Below are 17,693 nucleotides of genomic sequence, written 5' to 3'. Positions count from 1 at the left end.
AACAGTGCAGAATGGCAATTTTACCATTCTCTTCACTGTAGTGGGATCTTGGAGTCGGTATATTTAAGTATTGCGGGGTGCATGGGTGCATAAATGTGATTGCTAGTGTTTTTTTTAGTTTTAGGTTTTTTTTTTTTTTTTTTTTTTTGCATTTCAAGATTTCAAAACCTCGAACATATGAACGTTGGGATCCTGATGTACGAGGTTTTGAAAGTAAAAAGTGGATATATATATATATATATGTGTGTGTGTGTGTGTGTGTGTGTGTGTGTGTGTAATGAATTTAAGCGAAAAACCGAAGCAGCAGTGTTCAAAATTAACATTTTATGGTAGTTAATGTTTCTATTATTAGTTATTTAGTTTATTACATGATGGATCAGCTGACTTTTTACTGAATTTTAACTGAAATTTCATTGGTTATGTTATTGTGATGAAGTCTTGTAACACCCTAGATAAAAATGTTCAAATAAAACATTGCATGGTGTTGTCAGCAAGTGATATAGTCAGTGCTCCCAAAGAAATATATACATATCTGTATTACAATTTTTGAGTGAGAAAAACTTAGAGACACACAAAGTGGCTTAGTTTATGGTTGTAGAGGGCAGCATCTCAATATAAACTATACCTTTCTCAAGTCCAGCAACATTTAGAAAGCTGTGCACATGTTAATTGTTAGGGGGTGGAGTAATGGTATGATGCATTAGTAAAAAAATAAACAATTTCTAGCCACACCCCTGCTGCCTAGCAATGAAGAGTCTATCAATCCATTAGCATCAAAACAGTGACTAAGATCCTTTGAACTCCCATATCCAATTTAACAGTGACCAGACACTCCCAAGTCTATTTTCCAGGGTAGAAATAATGATCAGAATATGCAAATACTCTTCACCTTAACAACATATGGAATCCCAAAAAGCATCTCAAAGACCAGTAATGATTAGAGTACCCTGTCCTCTTTTTTCCACTGTGGCACATGATGAGGCTCAGTGTTCCAATAGTCTAACAAGGACTGGAATCCCTTGTCTAGTTCTCCAGTCAGCCTTTTAAAATGCAAAGCCCACTTCCAACTTCTACAGCTGGTTTTGCAAAGATTAATGACTTCCTTCAAGCATACACATCATTATTTGCAGGACTCTCCCTAACTAATATGAAAAAAAAAATGGACTCTAATTCCAAAGGTGTCATGCTCAGAACAGTACATTTAAACACTTCAGCATAAAAGATGCACAATGCAAAGTTTGTTTCCTTTAATTCCAAGCTATAAATGAATATGAGGGACTATCGAATGCTATTCAATAATGTCTGTACTAAAAAAAAACAAAAAACAAAAAAAAATAGTGTTAAAATAAGAAAAGACATAGGTTCATAGGTTCATACTAGGCTATCTGCCCTAGGGCATTTATAAGCCTAGCCAGAATGTGTTTGGCTTTCACCACCCATTTTAAATTTATTTTGCTATGTCCTTTTTCAAGGTTAGTTTACTGTGCCTCTGTCTAACAGTGACATAGAAGTGATACACGGGGTAAACCTACGATCTCCCATCCACTCATCAAGATTCCTCTTGAAGAGAGTCAATGAGGGACTCTGCCTAACCTGAACTGGGATTATATTCCAGAGTGAAGGGAGCCTCTGGGTTATGAATCTGTCCCTCCAGCATGTCCTATTTATTTCAGTGCTGAGGTTCAAGTCTCTCGAGCACGTAGCTCGATGGGATTTGGATTTTCTGAGGTGCAGCATGTCCATTAATTCCGGGTTGTACATGGCTTTATACGTCAGGCACAGATAGCCTCTGAACAGGTGGGATGCCACTGAGTAGAGCTGGAGTTTCTTTAACCGGGCAGCATATGGCATCTGTTTGAGCCCTTTGATCCTCTTGGTGAGGTACTTTTGGGGTCTTTCCAGTTGCTGCAGGTGTCTGGTAAGGTACATCCCAAAAGGGGCATTGTACTCAATTATGGGCCTGATGAGGGATGAGTAAAGAGGCACGATGACCTCCCCTGATCTAGATGTGAATCCCTTCATGATTAGGTGGGCTATATAAAATGTTTTTCTAACCACTTTGGCCACATGGTTGTCAAATGAGAGATTGCTATCAACTTGGGTCCCCAGGTCCCTAATTACTTCTTCTGTACTTAATGGATTACCACCTATGTGGTAATTTATGGGCACTTTGTTTTTGCCAAAGGGGATGACTATACACTTTTTGGCATTTAGCTTGAGTCCATGGCTCTGGCACCAGTTGTCTGTTTCTATGAGGCCCTTTTGGAGGATGCTTGTGTCGGCTGGAGAGTCGATTATGGCGCCCAGTTTGCAGTCATCTGCGAACTTGGTCAGCCACAGTCCTTCCGTGTTGGCCTGTACCTCCGAGAAATATATACTAAACAAGAGAGGTCCCAGGACTGAGCCTTGTGGGACACCACTTGTCCAACTGGTTTGGAGTCTGACATGGCTCCAGCAATTCTAACCATGTGGGTTTTGTCCTTGAGCCAGTTTGCAATCCATCTAGTGACATAGGGGTTTATATTTAAGCTGGTGAGCCTATCTATAATGCCAGAGTGGGTATTGTATCGAAGGCTTTTGCAAGATCCAGGTAGGCTGTGTGGACCACCTTCCCCTTGTCAATGGCCTTGGTGACTGTTTCAAAGAAATCAACCAGGTTTATGAGGCAGAATCTGCCCTAAACAAAGCCGAACTGGGTAGGATCCAGTGTCTGTAGGTCCACAATATCTTTATTTATGAGGTCCATGATGATCCTTTCCATAGCTTTGCAGACCAAGCTAGTCAGGCTTATGGGGCGATAGTTTCCAGGATCCGTTGAGGCACCACCTTTATAGAGTGGGACCACTGTTGTTGTATGCCACTCTTTGGGCACATAACCTGTAGTAAGGCTGAGATTGAACAGTAGTTTTATGATTGGGTTTAGCTCTTCTTGGAGTTCATGTAAGAAGCAGCCCGGGACACCGTCTGGTCCCATTGATGCTGTGTTTTTTGCTTTGGAGAGGGCGGCTCTTACCTGAGCATCTGAGATGTCAGGGGGGCAGCACTCTGCTGGGATAGATATTTGCCCTTTTGGTGGGAAGGGGGGGGCAGTTTGCGCTGAACCTGTCAGCTAGGATGTTGGCAATGTCTGTGGGTTCGGAGTATTTTTTGTCATTTTGGACTAATTCTGAGCATATCTGGGAATTACCACCCAAGTTCCTAACATAACTAAAGAAAGCCTTGTGATTATCCTTAGTGTCCTGTGCAATTTTTCTCTCGAAGCTGGCCTTAGACAATTTTATGAGTGCCCGTAGTTTTTTTTTCTAATACTGATCAGTGATGCCTTCCCTTTTTGGGATTTTGCTCTATCATTTAGTAGCTTCCTCCTTCTATTGTATAGTTTGTTTATGGCTGGGGTCCACCAGACAGGACGTCTACCTTTGGAGGATTGGGTCTTGGTTTTATTTGGGATCGCATGATCCATGCATTCCTGAAGGTGTTCATAGAATGCGTTTATAAAGTATTCTGAGGTCTGGGCCGTATTTCCCACAGGTCTGGGGGCTTTGAAGGATTCCACCTTGGTTTTGAGGAGTGTGAAATTTGCTTTGGAGAAGTTTTTCACTGTGGTTTTCTGGGCAGGGGGTGGGGTCGGGATGTGAATATCCAGTGAGATTAGTTTATGGTCTGATCTTACCAGTGAGGGATACACTTCTACTCTGGAGCATAGAGTCCCCATGTTGGTGATGATCAGGTCCTGTATGTTTTCCCCTCTTGTGGGAGTGGTAACAAGTTGTTCCATAGCATTTGAGTTTATAAATTCTAGGAACCTTTGGGCTAGGGTGTTGGAGCTAGAGTAATGCTCCCAGTCTATGTTTGGGTAGTTGATGTCACCCAATATAATGGTGTTTGGAGAGACCTTCATATTTTCCAGTGTTCTCAGGAAGGCCGAGTGAGGTTCCTGGGTTTGGGAGGGTGGTCTGTAGCAGGCTATAAACTGGAAGGCAGGTTTACCCACTGTTAGTTGCACATGGATATTCTCTGATGCTTCGTGCTTTGCCACCAACCTGGAGGTGTGGGTATCTTTGATGAATATCGATACTCCCCCTCCTTTTGTGGTTCGGTCCAAATTTTGGGGCCGAAAAGCATGGTATGAGGTATAAACCTGGTAATGCTGGGGTGCTCTCGGGAGCCCTGAACCAGGTTTCTTTTACTGCACAGGTATCGATGTTCTCCATGCTAAGGAGAGTTTTGAGTGCATGCATCTTGAGGTTTAGACTTCTGGCGTTGAGTAGCATTACTCTTAGTTTCTTATCCCTTGTGATACCTATGGAGGTGGGTTTGTCTTTTGAGCCTTGCCTAAAAAAGGCACTATGGGGGTAGCAAGAGCCTTTGCCAATATCCGAAAGCCCAGGGGTGACAGGTGCAAGCCATCCCTAGAGAAGCATCTTGGCTTGTCGAGCATATCATCCCAAGCTGACAAGCATTGGATCCCCTTTGAATGACACCAGTACTTAAGCCAATTGTTGAAATTGATCATCTTGTCTTCATATTGTGGCATCATTCTTGGTGAGGGTAAGATGCTACTCAAGGTCAGGGTCATACCGGCCTGGGCTACATGCTCAGAGAGATCCTCTATGTCTCTTTTCATGTAGTCCAGGGAGGTACATCTCAGGTCATTCACACCAGCATGGACAATGACTGAGTCATATTTGTACTTGCCTTGGAGTGACCTGAGTGCTTGTCTTATGTGGCGGATCCTAGCGCCCGACAGGCTGCTCACCGTGACCCTCTTCTTGTTCAGCCTGGTGAGCGGGACGTCAGTGTGCCTGACGATAGAGTCACCTATTACAAGTGTATCAGGTGTTTTGTTTAGTCTTAAGGGCTGTGACTGTTCAGCACACTGGCTTTGTGAGATATGTGTTGCACGTGTTTTGTTTTGGGGTAGCAGTTGCTTGGGTGTCTGCTTTGGCGGTCTCTGCTGCTTAGGCAGATCTTTATTTAGAGCCTCTGAGTATGTTTTTGTGTGATTATGTGTTTGGTTTGCTGTCGTGGTAGGTCTATGTGAGACTGGAATTGTCGTGAGTGTGGTTTCCTTCTCCTCCTGACTGGTTATGCCAGTACTGAGTTGAGAGAGCTTCGCCTCCAGTTTGGCTATATGGTTGCATCTCTCACATGTGTTGGAATTTGTGGGAGGAGGAGAGGGTTGTCTGTGTACATGAGACAGTTGTAACATTGCCTCAAGATTGCCTGATTCACCAGCTGGACCGGAGAGGAGATTGACAACTGACCTTTGGACATGCTAGAATAATACTGGGAATTCCTTTATAAATGAAAACAAGGGCCAGTGGGGAGTGAGGGTGTAGTGCTTTTAATTTTTAGTGCTGACTTATATAATTGCTTTAGTGAGCAAGTGCAAGGTAACTTAAGTGCAATGTGTTACAGGTAACTTAAATGCAAAAATGACAAACATTAACTTTCTTTCAAGTGAAACAAGGAAATAAGTACAGTAAGCAATGCAGATATCACTAGTGATCCACAGAAGCGCTGAGAAGCTGCATATTAGGTGGAATTAGCATTCCAGGGAAATAAAAAGCAAACAAACAAGCATATAAACAAAGCTAGATTCAGCAGGCCTGGATCTAGTCTATGCTACAGCAAACAAGGTGTACCAATTTCAGTAAGATACAATTCAAATATTCAGGCACTATAAACCTTTAACCAGAAATTCCCAGCTCAGAAGGGCAGGGTCCAGCCTCTTCTCCCACAAGAGTGCAGACCACGAACCTTCTTAATGTAAAATAAATGGCCTGAAGCCCAAGTGCTTAAACCAGAACTAATACACTTTAAGAATAACAGACACTGGGCTCTCAATCAGCAGTTCCCAACTTAGAAGAAAGAAAGCTACCTGTCCTGCCACCACAGCGCATGCCACAAACCTTCCTAATGTAAAACAACTGGTCTGAAGCCCAAGTGCTTAATCCAAAAGACTTAGAATGATAGCTACACTTTAATCAAGTTACTACCAAGCAGTAATAAATACAACTGAATACTTTAGAGAATGCCTGCATTAGTGCTCAAGTTACACAAACAAAGCTAGATCCAGCAGGCCCAAATCCAGTCTATGCCACAGCAAACAAGGCGCACCAACTTCAGTAAGAAGCAGTTCAGATATGCATGCACTATAAGCCTTTAACCAGAAATTCCCAGCTCAGAAGGGCAGAGTCCAGCCTCTCCTCCCACAAGAGTGCAGACCACGAACCGTCTTAATGTAAAATAACTGGCCTGATAGCCCAAGTGCTTAAACCAGAATTAATACACTTTTAGAATAACAGACACTGAGCCCTCAGTCAGCAGTTCCCAACCTAGAAGGATGTAAGCTACCTGTTCTGCCACTACAGTGCAGACCACAAACCCTCTCAGTGCAAAACAACTGGTCTGAAGCCCAAGTGTTTAAACCAAAAGGCTTAGAATGAGTTACATCAAGCAGTAATAAATACAACTGAGTACTTTTAAAATGATGCAAGAGTAAAATAAAGTAGGGAGAAACACAAGTACAGTAAAAGCAGATGAATTTTTTTTTCTGAACAAGTGCTGAGATCAAAGAAACAGATTTGAGTGCTGAAACTAGAAAACTGGCTAGTTATAAGAAAAAAAAACTAAGCTAGACGGCTTCCCTCCAACCCAGAAGGGCTTGGGGGCTCAGAAGCCTACAAATAGTCTATACCACTTAACAGGAAAGGCAGGAAACAAGCTTAATTTTTTTTTCTGTTTCCCAGATGCTCTCTTTGTACACAGTAGGAGTGCCTGAAAGCAGAATATGAACCCACTGCACTCAGTTGAGTAAACAAATGAGATGGGCCCAGAAGGAGTATCCAAACACAAATTTACAAGAGGGGCGGGCAGTTTCAAGGCCACTAAGATTAACACCAAAACAAAAACAGGGAAGGTGGGTGGGACTAACTAAAGAGCAGAGTCAAAACTTCCAGTTCAGTTAATATTCCTGCAACACAGTTAAAATCAATTTAAATACTGTATTTTTTGAAAAAAAAGTGCAGATAAAGGTACTTAAATTCTCTTATACGTCCAGTTGAATACAGCTAGTTCTTAGCCGGCCAAAGCTGAGGTTTTTAAGCAGAAAATATTTCACACTGTACCACTTAAATAGGCAAGGACAGGAAATCAAAGAATGTGACTACACCCACACCTGTAATTACTAGCAAATAACAAAATTCAGCAAACACTGACTAACTTCCAGTTCAGTTAATATTCCTGCAACACAGTTAAAATCAATTTAAATTACACCTGTAATTACTAGCAAATAACAAAATTCAGCAAGCACTGACTAACCAACACAGTTAAAATCAATTTAAATACTGTATTTTTTGAAAAAAAAGTGCAGATAAAGGTACTTAAATTCTCTTATATGTCCAGTTGAATACAGCTAGTTCTTAGCCGGCCAAAGCTGAGGTTTTTAAGCAGAAAATATTTCACACTGTACCACTTAAATAGGCAAGAACAGGAAATCAAAGAAAGTGGCTACCCCACACCTGTAATTACTAGCAAATAACAAAATTCAGCAAACACTGACTAGCTTCCAGTTCAGTTAATATTCCTGCAACACAGTTAAAATCCATTTAAATACTGTATTTTTGGGGAAAAAAAGTGCAGATAAAGGTACTTAAATTCTCTTATACGTCCAGTTGAATACAGCTATTTCTTAGCCAGCCAAAGCTGAGGTTTTTAAACAGAAAATATTTCACACTGTACCACTTAAATAGGCAAGGACAGGAAATCAAAGAATGTGGTTACCCCCACACCTGTAATTACTAGCAAATAACAAAATTCAGCAAACACTGACTAACATCCAGTTCAGTTAATATTCCTACAACACAGTTAAAATCAATTTAAATACTGTATTTTTGAAAAAAAAGTGCAGATAAAGGTACTTAAATTCTCTTATACGTCCTGTTGAATACAGCTAGTTCTTAGCCAGCCAAAGCTGAGGTTTTTAAGCAGAAAATATTTCACACTGTACCACTTAAATAGGCAAGGACAGGAAATAAAAGAATGTGGCTACCTCCACACCTGTAATTACTAGCAAATAACAAAATTCAGCAAACACTGACTAACTTCCAGTTCATTTAATATTCCTGCAACACAGTTAAAATCAATTTAAATACTGTATTTTTTGAAAAAAAAGTGCAGATAAAGGTACTTAAATTCTCATACGTCCAGTTGAATACAGCTAGTTCTTTGCCGGGGTTTTTAAGAAGTTATTTAATGAAAATGGAGAGGTACAGGGTGTAGCTTGTTCACAGCACTTACAAGGCAACATCTGCAGTTACCAGAGCTGCTTAAAATTGTACCAGTATTCAGTTTTTAAATTACATCAGGCTATACAGAAGCACTTTAAGTTAGTCACAAGCTCATTTCTACTCTAAGTGTCCCAGCCAATACAACATCTTATTACTTTACTGAATAAACATGAGAACTTCCATAAAGTTAGAACTAACAAATCAGATTTATTTTTCAGAGAAAAGGGCCTAATCCATGCAACATGAACTCCTAGATAACTTGCTATTCAGCTAAAGTATTCAAGAAATCAGTCAAACTCTTAGGAGGGTTAGTCAGCTAAGTGAATTACAAGATATTACCAACACTTCATCAGTGGAAATTTACCCTGTAACCCCCCACCCTAACCAATGAGACTATGATGATTTTCACTATAAACAGCCTTCCTGGTATGCTGACAGGATATAAGTCCCATTCCCAACAGTGAAAATCCTTCTTCAACATCTAACACAATTTATCTGCAATCTGCTGGCCAGCTTTACTGCTCTGGCCACCCTGTTTTACATTAGGCTATTGGAAATTATGCTTAAATTTCATTTCTTTATTATTCAGATCTGACCAGTGAAACACCAGATAACTATGTCAATGTAACATACTTACTCATGTCGGGGCTCACCTTCCTAAACATGTCACTAGAACAAACTTCCTTCAAGAACAAGTGAATTAAGGAAAGTCTCAGAGTAAGCTCTTACAATGACATTAGTTGGCCAGGTTGCTGGATTTAGTTGCAATTCAGTCAGGAATTACACACTAATATGTGAAGTTAAATAAGTCATCTGTATGATTTGTGTTTAAAGACCAATATTGCAGTATCTCAGTAATTTCCTTTTACCTCAGGTACAAAGAATAGGTCTGGGGTACAGCCATGCTAAAATGCTTTAAGAATGAAACAGCAAGTTTTTGATTGTTACTGTTTCCTTGTTATTTCATTATGGAATTCAGAAATGCCTACAATGTTGGTAAACCTTTACCTTTAAAAGTTTCAGTACTGCAATTACCCTGATTAGCTATTAGGTTCATAGATTAGTACTCGGCTAACTGCCCTTGTGGGCTATTTTAAGCCTAGTCAATTACCCCATGCGAGAATCAAACCCTGCACCTTGTGTTTGTAAGATAAACAAATTAATCATTACGACACACACACACAAAAAATTCAAAGACAGCCAGCAGACAGAATCCTGGTGAATAAATCCATTTATTGGAGAATAAAATCCATCCAGTAAAGACAGCAAAAGCACACAGACCGGTTTTGGCTGGTTAATACACACAGCCTTCTTCAATGTAAAACAAATAAATCAAAACTGTCATTTAAATACCCAACAAAAGAATATGATTGATTACGCTTAGAACTGCTCATTTAGTCCTGGTGGAAATAAACCACCCAATTTAATGATCCATTTTTTCTCTTTGGAACTGAGTAGAGAATGCCAGCCAGTTTTATATTGTTTATTACCCTTGATAGTGTCAATTATGGTAAATAAAATGTTAGCAGTTGGATGAACTACCTGATGTTTGAATAGAGCATTATGTACTCTGCCCTTCTTAATATTGCTGATGTGTTCTGAGATCCTAAGTCTTAATGGTCTGGACGTTTGTCCCACATAAAATGCCCCACATGTGCATGTAGCCAGGTAAATAACCCAATCTGTACTGCAATTAGCAAAAAACCTAATATCATACACTATAGGAGAATTTTTGCTAGAAAATTGCTTTGTTTTGCATATTTTGTTACAATTAACACAATGACCACATGGGTAACAACCTAAAGGAATACTACCTGTGAGTGTAGTCTGAATCGGTTCCAAATTGCCATGCTCATGCGTATGTTTATAATGATTAAAGCAACTACTTAAATTCCTACCTTTTCTGAAAGAAAAAAGGCATTTGTTGGGAATAATGTCAGATATTTCATGATCGTATTGCAAGATGTTCCAATACCTGTATATGCTTTATATGAGGTTGTCAGAATTCCTACCATAAGTGGTGGTGAACCTGATTGGTTGTGAAACCATGTTATCCTGTTCGTTGTAGGACAATAACTCATCCCTGCTCATTTTACCAACCTTATTACTGGCATCAAAAACATGGCCCATTTTGTAACCCCTACTTCTGAATCTATTGGTGAGATCTCTACTTTGTTCCTGATATGAGGACTCATCAGAACAAATCCTTTTCATTCTGATAAATTGTGATTTAGGTATATTCTTGGCAATATGTGGTGGGTGAAAACTTGAAGCATGTAGGATCGTATTATATTCTGGATGTTTTCTATAAACCTTAGTCCCTAAGTTATTATCAGGTAGTCTGGTAACTAAAACATCCAAGAAATTAATAACATTGATGTCATAATGTAATGTGAACTGAAGACCCCATTTATTATTGTTTAAATATGCCAAAAATTCAAACAATTCATCAAGTTCCCCTGTCCATAATGACCAACAGTCATCAAGGTAGCGTCTCCAGATATCCAACTGATTCAGATAAATATTGTTGTGGTTGTTATAAATAAGATCTTCTTCAACATAAGGCATAAATAAATCGGCATAAATGGGGGCGAATGATGACCCCATAGCCATTCCTTTGGTCTGCCAATAACAAGTTTCTTGGTAAAAAAAGACATTATTTGTTAATACATGAGCAGCCATATCAAGCAAAAATTCGTTGTATTCAATTGAATATAAACCTGAAATATTCAACCAGTAGGACAATGCCTCAAGACCACCAGAATGAGGAATATTGGTATAAAGAGCACTAACATCAAAGGTACACATATGCCATTCTGATTCGAGTTGTGATTCCGAAATGATTTGTAAAAAATTAGTTTTGTCACGTAAACGTGACTGTATCAAAGACAGCAAAGGTTTGATTTGTTTGGCGAGAAATAGGGACAGAGGTTTGGTAATGTAGCCCCTACCTGACACAATGGGCCTACCTGGGGGATGAATGGGATCTTTGTGAATCTTAGGCAAAAAGTAAATATATTGGTTCATGGGATCATGAACCAAAAGTTGATGCATAACCTCATTGTCAATGATAGATGCTTCCCTGGCATGCAACAAAAACTCCTCAATTTCTTTTTTAAACTTCATGGTGGGATTAATAACCATCTCAGCATAATATTTCCTGTCTGATAGTTGTCTTTTGGCTTCTTGGTCATAGTAGAGCCAACAACAACAGCTCCACCTTTGTCAGCTGAAATAATGACAATATTGTCATTATTCTGTAAATCTTGTATAGCATATTTTTCTTGAGTAGAAATATTATTAGATTTCAAATGAGAATCTGACCTGACATAATGTAGATCTTTGAGAATGTTGTTCTGAAATTTTAAAACAACAGGATGCATAGGGGGCGAGAATTGTGATTTGTGATAAACAAATTTATCAAAAGCACGATTATTATCATTTGAACCAAAGAATAATCTTAAATTAAGCAGTGCATGCCAGGGAAGCATCTATCATTGACAATGAGGTTATGCATCAACTTTTGGTTCATGATCCCATGAACCAATATATTTACTTTTTGCCTAAGATTCACAAAGATCCCATTCATCCCCCAGGTAGGCCCATTGTGTCAGGTAGGGGCTACATTACCGAACCTCTGTCCCTGTTTCTCACCAAACAAATCAAACCTTTGCTGTCTTTGATACAGTCACGTTTACGTGACACAACTAATTTTTTACAAATCATTTTGGAATCACAACTTGAATCAGAATGGCGTATGTGTACCTTTGATGTTAGTGCTCTTTATACCAATATTCCTCATTCTGGTGGTCTTGAGGCATTGTCCTACTGGTTGAATATTTCAGGTTTATATTCAATTGAATACAATGAATTTTTGCTTGATATGGCTGCTCATGTATTAACAAATAATGTCTTTTTATACCAAGAAACTTGTTATTGGCAGACCAAAGGAATGGCTATGGGGTCATCATTCGCCCCCATTTATGCCGATTTATTTATGGCTTATGTTGAAGATCTTATTTATAACAACCACAACAATATTTATCTGAATCAATTGGATATCTGGAGACACTACCTTGATGACTGTTGGTCAGTATGGACAGGGGAACTTGATGAACTGTTTGAATTTTTGGCATATTTAAACAATAATAAATGGGGTCTTCAGTTCACATTACATTATGACATCAATGTTATTAATTTCTTGGATGTTTTAGTTACCAGACTACCTGATAATTCCTTAGGGATTAAGGTTTATAGAAAACATCCAGAATATAATGCGATCCTACATGCTTCAAGTTTTCACCCACCACATATTGCCAAGAATATAGCTAAATCACAATTTATCAGAATGAAAAGGATTTGTTCTGATGAGTCCTCATATCAGGAACAAAGTAGAGATCTCACCAATAGATTCAGAAGTAGGGGTTACAAAATGGGCCATGTTTTTGATGCCAGTAATAAGGTTGGTAAAATGAGCAAGGATGAGTTATTGTCCTACAAGGAACAGGATAACATGGTTTCACAACCAATCAGGTTCACCACCACTTATGGTAGGAATTCTGACAACCTCATACAAAGCATATACTGGCATTGGAACATCTTGCAATATGATCATGAAATATCTGACATTATTCCCAACAAATGCCTTTTTTCTTTCAGAAAAGGTAGGAATTTAAGTAGTTGCTTTAATCATTATAAACATACGCATGAGCATGGCAATTTGGAACCAATTCAGACTACACTCACAGGTAGTATTCCTTTAGGCTGTTACCCCTGTGGTCATTGTGTTAACTGTAACAAAATATGCAAAACAAAGCAATTTTCTAGCAAAAATTCTCCTATAGTGTATGATATTAGGTTTTTTGCTAATTGCAGTACAGATTGGGTTATTTACCTGGCTACATGCACATGTGGGGCATTTTATGTGGGACAAACGTCCAGACCATTAAGACTTAGGATCTCAGAACACATCAGCAATATTAAGAAGGGCAGAGTACATAATGCTCTATTCAAACATCAGGTAGTTCATCCAACTGCTAACTTTTTATTTACCATAATTGACACTATCAAGGGTAATAAACAAAACAAAACTGGCTGGCATTCTCTACTCAGTTCCAAAGAGAAAAAATGGATCATTAAATTGGGTGGTTTATTTCCACCAGGAAGCGTAACCAATCATATTCTTTTGTTGGGTATTTAAATGACAGTTTTGATTTATTTGTTTTACATTGAAGAAGGCTGTGTGTATTAACCAGCCGAAACCGGTCTGTGTGCTTTTGCTGTCTTTACTGGATGGATTTCATTCTCCAATAAATGGATTTATTCACCAGGATTCTGTCTGCTGGCTGTCTTTGAATTTTTTGACTATTTATCTTAAGCCGTGCAGTTGCCTCCGTGCAGGAAGTTCCCTTTTACTGTTTTACACACACACACACACACACACACACACACACACACACACACACACACACACACACACACACACAAACACACCTACAGCCAGTTTTTGGAATGTGGGAAGAAAGCATAGGAGCTGTAGAAAATAAAGGCGTATAGAAGGATGACATGCAGACTCTGCACTGAAGGCATCCTAGCTGAGAATAGAACCAGTAGCTATGAAGCAACAGCAATACCTACTCTGCTCTGTATCATTAGCACCTGTGTATGGATTCAAAGATCATACTGCAACTACAGGTAGGGATCATGGAGCTGTCCTTGTGTATATCTGTGGTAGTGTATGAGTCTACAGGGTCATGAATATGGTGCATGGTTACGTGTGTGTGTTTGTGTGTGTGTGTGTGTGTGTGTGTGTGTGTGTGTGTGTGTGTGTGTGTGTGTGTGTGTGTGTGTGTGTGTGTGTGTGTGTGCATATGTGTGTCTGTCCACACATGTGTGTACATGTTGGAAATGAATGTGTTGCCTCATTATGTGGGCTGACAAAGACACACTAGCATGATTTGTTCTGACAGTGGAGTGTTCGATTCCAATACATGGCAATTAGCTGGTAATGAGGTATTTATGTCTGCAGCTATACTTTGTCTCTGAACTGTAGAGCCTTACCATTGTGCTGTTTCACAAATCTGCACTAGACAATTAGAGATGGCAGTGAAAATCTCTCTTAATCCCAATCCTTAAAATATCAAACTTTATTCTTATTTTTTTTTGCTGTGTTTATTATCCAATCTACTTTCTGACAGACTTATTCTCATAGTGCCCATACTAAATCTTGTATAGTTTATTGACTAAATATGATCAATGTGTAATAGTAAAGGTGAAGTGAGACAGATTTTTCTGACATTTGTTGAAAAAAAAATGAAATTGCTCAGTAATGTATGTGGTACAGTATTTGTGGCTTGCATGGCTCAATATGTTTGATTACATTCTATAATGGGCAAGTGACTGGATATTTATTTTCTTTTTAATTATTTTGCATAAATTTGTACTTCAGACAGCTAGTGATAACTGTAAAAGTTTAATTTCTGCTGTGTAAAGATCCTAATTTTTCTTTATTTTCAGTTCTATAAGAGGCTCATTTTTGTCCATGTGCATCCTTGCTCCACTACAAAATACAAAATGTAATTATGCAATAATGTATTGTGTCCGTATAGCCATTTTTCTCACTTACCATATGATCTTTTCATGAGTATGTAACGTGCTTTAGAATGTTTGGTCTGTTTCTCCGAGTTATTGCCAATTGTCTCTACCATTGTTTTCCATGTCACTTTAAGTTTCAGCCTTGGTAATACTATGTTATTTTGGTAATTACAACACTAGGACTTCTTCCAGTCTGGACAACTTTAACCATGTTTTTCTGAATTTGTATATTAGCTCTTCCTCCTACCACAGACATTCTCTTTTTGTGATAATGCAACATTTAAAAACGTCTGCTCTAATAGTAAAATTAATAAACAAAGGTAATCAAGAACCCAAAACGGTGCGGGGAAGGACAGTAAAAATGTCTGTCTTCCCTGTGATGTACCTGCAGAAGGATGATCATTGTAAGAAATGTGTAGAAACCAGCAACAGCAGGGAGCAAATAGGTAAAGTCTGCTTCTGGAATACTAAATTCGATGGACGGAGAGGAGGAACTTCCATGCCAAACTCCATTACCTAAATTATAATGACAGAGAGTACATGTTAGGAGCAGTGGTCTTGGTATGATACACCAAAGGTATAACAATTCATAAAAAAAAAAAAAAAATGAAATTTAGCTGTAGATGACAATCTTTGCTGAACTGAAATAACAAGGGCACTAAAAGACTGAAAATGAGCATTTGTTTCCTGTGTGCTGTGCAGCAGAGCTATAACATCTTTGATTGTGAACTCTGAATGACATAAACCTGGTAGGGCACATGCAGTGAACAAGCAATTGTTTCATTGTGTGTGTGTGTGTGTGTGTGTGTGTGTGTGTGTGTGTGTGTGTGTGTGTGTGTGTGTGTGTGTGTGTGTGTGTCTAAGCCTGTGTACCTGTGTGTCTTACCAATGTCACTGCTACAAATTGGGTGATGTTAAAATACTAACAATCCTTCTAAAGTTAAATCATCACTAGGTCAATACACATCACAGCCATTTTTGTGTGGTTAGAGTGGAGAATGTTCTTATGATTAGGATAATGTGCCAAGGAAAATACAGCACCTCAATAATGAGAATGCCTGTGTAATTCAGAATGTAGTGGGTCTGCATTACAGTGACAATCCACTTGGAGATGAATATGATAAAGAAAACACAAATTCTGTGGCATATATAAAATGTAACAACAAAAATATTTTACCAAGAATATTCTTATTCCATACCTATAGCTGCAATGAGACACATGATTATTAAAATTCCAACACAGCAGAAAATATCTATGTTCATCGACCTTTCCAGTTGACTGCGTTTATATCGAGGACCACTGTTATTCAGCATTGCCTTTGTCTCATGTCCTAGAAGCAAAGAATTATTTCAACTGCATTAATGTGCTGTCCTTGCAAATGTAGAATGTAACAGTGCCTGTTGTTAACATGCAGAATAGACTAGACTCCCCTCTCTTCAATATCTATATCGTTCTTACTAATATTGGTAATATTCTCTTGTTTCTCTCTGTTTAACTCATCCACTACTATTTTGTGTTTAATTTCTCTAAATATTTAAACTTTTCACATACTTTGATGAGAATGGATGTCATTCCTAAATCAGGACATAATTAAAATTCATGAAATTAGTATTGCTTCAGTCTTTGCTATTAGCCAAGAGTGCTATTGTCAGCACCCGCAATGTGCCCAGAATTGCCTCCTTCTGCAGTTTATATAAAGTTACATGAATTGGCAGCATATTTAAGAACAATTATAAGTTAATTTGTTATTAGTCCTGTTGCTCCTTTTACTACAGGAATTGTCTGGGTATCTTTCATCACCATTTTTCCTTTGTAAGAATGCATAGATCTAACTAAATCATTGTGAAGACAGTCAGTCTTTCAGCACACTAATGTGTTAACTAAATCATTGTGAAGACAGTGTTTCAGCACACTAATGTGTTAACTAAATCATTGTGAAGACAGTCAGTCTTTCAGCACACTAATGTGTTAACTAAATCATTGTGAAGACAGTCAGTGTTTCAGCACACTAATGTGTTAACTAAATCATTGTGAAGACAGTCAGTGTTTCAGCACACTAATGTGTTAACTAAATCATTGTGAAGACAGTCAGTCTTTCAGCACACTAATGTGTTAACTAAATCATTGTGAAGACAGTCAGTGTTTCAGCACACTGATGTGTTAACTAAATCATTGTGAAGACAGTCAGTGTTTCAGCACACTAATGTGTTAACTAAATCATTGTGAAGACAGTCAGTGTTTCAGCACACTAATGTGTTAACTAAGTCATTGTGAAGACAGTCAGTGTTTCAGCACACTAATGTGTTAACTAAATCATTGTGAAGACAGTCAGTGTTTCAGCACACTAATGTGTTAACTAAATCATTGTGAAGACAGTCACAGTGTTTCAGCACATTAATGTGTTAACTAAATCATTGTGAAGACAGTCAGTGTTTCAGCACACTAATATGTTAACTAAATCATTGTGAAGACAGTCAGGGTTTCAGCACACTAATGTGTTAACTAAATCATTGTGAAGACAGTCAGTGTTTCAGCACACTAATGTGTTAACTAAGTCATTGTGAAGACAGTCAGTGTTTCAGCACACTAATGTGTTAACTAAATCATTGTGAAGACAGTCAGTGTTTCAGCACACTAATGTGTTAACTAAATCATTGTGAAGACAGTCACAGTGTTTCAGCACACTAATGTGTTAACTAAATCATTGTGAAGACAGTCAGTGTTTCAGCACACTAATATGTTAACTAAATCATTGTGAAGACAGCCAGTGTTTCAGCACACTAATGTGTTAACTAAATCATTGT

The 17,693-nt window shown here is 38.5% G+C and overlaps 1 protein-coding gene across 2 annotated transcripts in view; it reads right to left on the bottom strand.

Moving 5' to 3' along the window:
- ATP10B (ATPase phospholipid transporting 10B (putative)) overlaps nt 1–17,693 on the bottom strand; it is a 2,370,254-nt gene that overhangs the window by 541,122 nt on the left and 1,811,439 nt on the right. For both annotated transcript variants that reach the window (XM_044069530.1, XM_044069528.1), the window contains 2 exons: nt 16,088–16,219; nt 15,274–15,404 (listed from right to left, as the gene is read on the bottom strand). In XM_044069530.1, coding sequence (XP_043925465.1) covers nt 15,274–15,404; nt 16,088–16,219 — 263 coding nt within the window. The remainder of the gene's footprint in view (nt 1–15,273; nt 15,405–16,087; nt 16,220–17,693) is intronic.

The sequence above is a fragment of the Protopterus annectens genome, chromosome 4.part0 (genome assembly GCF_019279795.1).
Source record: "Protopterus annectens isolate FY-2018-M chromosome 4.part0, PAN1.0, whole genome shotgun sequence".
Classification (NCBI taxonomy): domain Eukaryota; kingdom Metazoa; phylum Chordata; order Ceratodontiformes; family Protopteridae; genus Protopterus; species Protopterus annectens.
This window is presented reverse-complemented; position numbering and strand designations above follow the sequence as displayed.